Raw genomic sequence first — 3,845 nt, 5'->3', positions numbered from 1 at the left:
CAAACAGCCGCAATGATGTGTTTGCTAAACCTATTGAGGCTGGTGCCGATGAACACGTATCTGGGGACGCCAGGGCACCCAAAAGAAATCGGGACAGCATTTTTCAACGATCCTTGGTTGGTAACATATCTAAAACGCCACGACTATCCGATTCACCTTTACGTATGATTCAACTTCTTGATGATCGTTTCGAGAAACTCTGCAGCCGATTTGAAGATCGCATGAAATCCTTACTTCGGGAGTCTGAGAATCGCCTTCTAAACGAGCTAGATAAAAAGCTTTGCGAATTAAGGACAGAAATCGCAGACATTAATGATAGAGTTAATAAACTTGAATCTGCTGCTCTAGAAATTGATCTTCTGAAGGGTGAGATCAAAGAATTAAAACTTCAGGCCCTTAGACAAGAAAATGCCTCAGTTGCAGCGGATGTACGTATAAATGGGGTACCGTTTCACGAAAATGAAAATCTATTTAACGTATTTGGGAAAATTTGTGCCAGCTGCAACATTCCTTCTCCCAAGCTCAAAACGATTCACCGTCTGAAGAATAGAAATAATACAAAAGAACGCAATTCACCAGATGCCGTTATTATTGCCACGTTTATGTCTCCTTATGACAAAAATTTCTTCCTGAAGTCACTGTCTGCTTTCAGGAAAAAAAATGGCAATTCCCTTTTGCTCCGTTTATTAGGTCTCGACTCGGATCACAAATTTTACATAAACGAGAACCTATCGAACACCAACTACAGAATACTTCAGGATGCTGTTTCGCTAAAGAAGAAAAAACTTATTTACTCGGCGTTCACATTCAAGGGACTCGTGTTTGTTAAACATGGCCCCAACGATGATCCTGTAGTTATTGAACATGCTGACGCCCTAAATAGATTTCGGCATAACGAATTCTCACCGCATTTTGCTAATACCAACGTTCAGTAAATTTTTCAAACTTCACGGAAATTACACAATACTTTTTTCAAACTTTATAACTAGTTTTAAACCATTTTTTAAATTGTTTACCTATTTAATTTTAATATTTTATTTCTTTTATCACTATCTTCAATTTAACAACTTTTACAACATTAATTGTGATCATTTATTCCTCTGCAGCGATACTGATGGTAGAATTTTGATTTATTATTTTATCCTAAAATATGGCGAGCCTAGCTAACCATAACACTAGGGACTTGACGGCGAATATGATTAGAATTCTGGCAGGCCAACGGAGTGGTTTGAAGATATGTCACATTAACGCCCAAAGCCTGAATAATAAGATTGATGAATTCCGATTTATCTTTGAGAATTCAGGTTTGGATGCTATTTGCGTATCAGAGACGTGGCTGAAGGAGACTACTCCTGATTCTTTCATTGATCTTGTTGGGTATACTGTCTACAGGGCTGATAGACCACGCAGAGGAGGCGGCACAGCGATTTATGTCCGCGACAATCTGAGGACTCGCATTTGTGCCAGATCAGTGGCTGATGATAGCATTGAATATGTGTTTATAGAATTATCTGCCACGGAAAGGAAGCTGTTACTTGGTTGTGTCTATAGGCCAAATAACAATATTGACATACAACCATTCTTGGAAGTAGTGGAACACCTTACGATTACCTACCCGGATGTCATTATTGCAGGGGATCTAAATTCCAACATTCTTTTGGACTCAAGTCTCACAGCCCAGATGTCTTCATTGGGCTTATTACCTTTCAACACTTCCATGCCGACTCATTTTTCGTCCAGTTCCAGTACCCTCCTTGATTTGTTTTTTGTCAGTGAGATTTCTAAAGTTTCATTGTATGACCAACTGTCCGCATCGTGCTTCTCCAACCATGACTTGATTTTTCTGTCTTACAACTTTGAGATCCTTGGAAGGGAGGAGTCTTACTCATATAGAGATTTCAATAGTCTGGACCACGAAGCCTTACCTTCTTTGATTTCTGATATCGATTGGAGTCTGCTATACCGCATGGAATCGATAGACGATCAGGTGAACTTTTTATCTAGAAATGTGTGCGCTGTCCAAGATTTTGTGCTCCCGATCAAAATGAGACAAATTTGTTCGAAGACTAAACCTTGGTTTTCGGCAGATATTCGTGTTGCAATTGAGTCCCGAAACACTGCATACCGTAGATGGAAACGTTTTAGGACGTCGCACCTACGAGAGGAATATCGCTCCAACAGATCCCGTGTCAATAAGTTGATAAGAGCTGCCAAGATCAATTACTACCTCAGACGTTTTACCTCTGCGATCGGTTCGAGGAAGACTTGGAAGACCATTCACGACATTGGTATCGGTCGCAGATCCCCCGATAACATCACTGATGTGGATGTGGACCAGCTTAATGCTACTTTCACCAATATTCCAACAAACCCCATAGATCCTAGTTTCTATGACTTTGAGTTGACTCTTGGGGATCGTCACAGCGAAGGTTTTGAATTTTCGGGTATAGAACAGAACGATGTGGTACTTGGTTTCTCCATGGTGAAGTCAAATGCAGTTGGATTCGACGGCATTGAACCAAGATTTCTCAAGGTACTATTACCATTTATTTTGCCATACATTACCCACATTTTTAACAGCATTTTGACCAGAAGTTCATTTCCGGTGGCATGGAAGTACGCTAAAGTCATACCCTTACCCAAGAATTGTAGGGAGTTTCGGCCCATCTCCATTTTGTGTTTTCTGTCCAAAGTCTTTGAGAAGATAATGTATAGACAGATATTTTCGTATATAAATGAGAACTCTCTTTTATATGAGAAGCAGTCAGGTTTCCGTCCCGGACGTAGTTGTATAAGTGCTCTAGCAGATGTGGTGGAGGATATCAGGAGTAACTTGGAGAATGACGAATTGAATTTGCTTGTTCTCCTCGACCATTCAAAGGCATTCGATACGGTCGATCACACTATGTTGGCAGCAAAATTAAAAAACCTGTTTCATTTCTCGTCTTCGTCTGTTCGTTTAATCATGTCATATCTCTCCAATCGTACCCAATCCGTGGTTTCGAAGTCATCAGTTTCTAGTCCCTTGCCTGTTATTCGAGGAGTGCCCCAGGGTTCAATCTTGGGTCCTATTCTATTTTCTTTATATAGCAACGACCTGCCAGACCAGCTCTCATTTTGTAAGACCCACATGTATGCTGATGATGTGCAGGTCTATATAAGTAGCACGAAGGAATGCTTAGACGACCATGTCAGGATGCTGAACCATGACCTGTCCAGAATTTATGAATGGGCAAATGCTAATGGCTTGTGCCTTAATCCTCTCAAGTCGAAGTGCATGGTTATTAAGAAAAGGGTTTCACGTTTCACTTGCGATCCTGTTGTTGTTGTTGCTAATGAGAGGTTAGAGAACGTGGCTCGTGCAAAGAACCTGGGGGTGACTTTCAACAGTACCTTGTCGTGGACAGACCATATTAATGCTGCTGTTGGTCAAGGGTATTCAAAGCTTCGCTCGCTTTGGTCCACTCAACAACTTACTCCTCTTTGGGTAAGAATACTTTTGGCAAAGTCATATATTATACCTAGCCTACTCTACGGTTGTGAGCTATTTGCAAACTGTGATTCTCGAAGCAGTCGTAAGATCGATACTTTCTTCAACAGTGTGGTACGCTATGTATATGGTCTTCGTCGACGAGACTCCACTTTCCGTTTCTCCAGATCCTTATATGGTGTATCATTTCGTGATGTTTTGCTCATGAGGTCATTGACCTTTTTACATAGGATAATATATACACAGGCACCATCTCATTTATTTGAGAGAATCAGATTTGCAAGGTCGAACCGAGGAAACAAATTGATTCCAATGATACACCGTAGCTTAGTCTCTCAATGGCATCTATTTATAT

General features: G+C 40.7%; 1 protein-coding gene across 1 annotated transcript; it reads left to right on the top strand.

Moving 5' to 3' along the window:
• Positions 1-1,150: 1,150 nt before the first annotated feature.
• LOC131997002 (uncharacterized) lies at positions 1,151-2,625 on the top strand. Its single transcript, XM_059367239.1, has 2 exons — positions 1,151-2,533; positions 2,581-2,625. The coding sequence occupies exons 1-2, from the start codon at positions 1,151-1,153 to the stop codon at positions 2,623-2,625; spliced, it is 1,428 nt and encodes a 475-aa protein (XP_059223222.1).
• The last annotated feature ends 1,220 nt before the right edge of the window (positions 2,626-3,845 follow it).

Source organism: Stomoxys calcitrans, chromosome 4 (genome assembly GCF_963082655.1).
Source record: "Stomoxys calcitrans chromosome 4, idStoCalc2.1, whole genome shotgun sequence".
Lineage (NCBI taxonomy): Eukaryota > Metazoa > Arthropoda > Insecta > Diptera > Muscidae > Stomoxys > Stomoxys calcitrans.
The sequence above is the reverse complement of the archived record's forward strand: the minus strand, read 5'-3'. Positions and strand labels throughout refer to the sequence as shown.

Bases quoted from the DNA above. Each gene is read 5' to 3' on its own strand.
- LOC131997002 (XM_059367239.1), top strand. From the start codon at position 1,151: ATGGCGAGCCTAGCTAACCATAACACTAGGGACTTGACGGCGAATATG. The intron at 2,534-2,580 runs GTACTATTACCA...CATTTTTAACAG, and splicing joins TTGAACCAAGATTTCTCAAG to CATTTTGACCAGAAGTTCAT.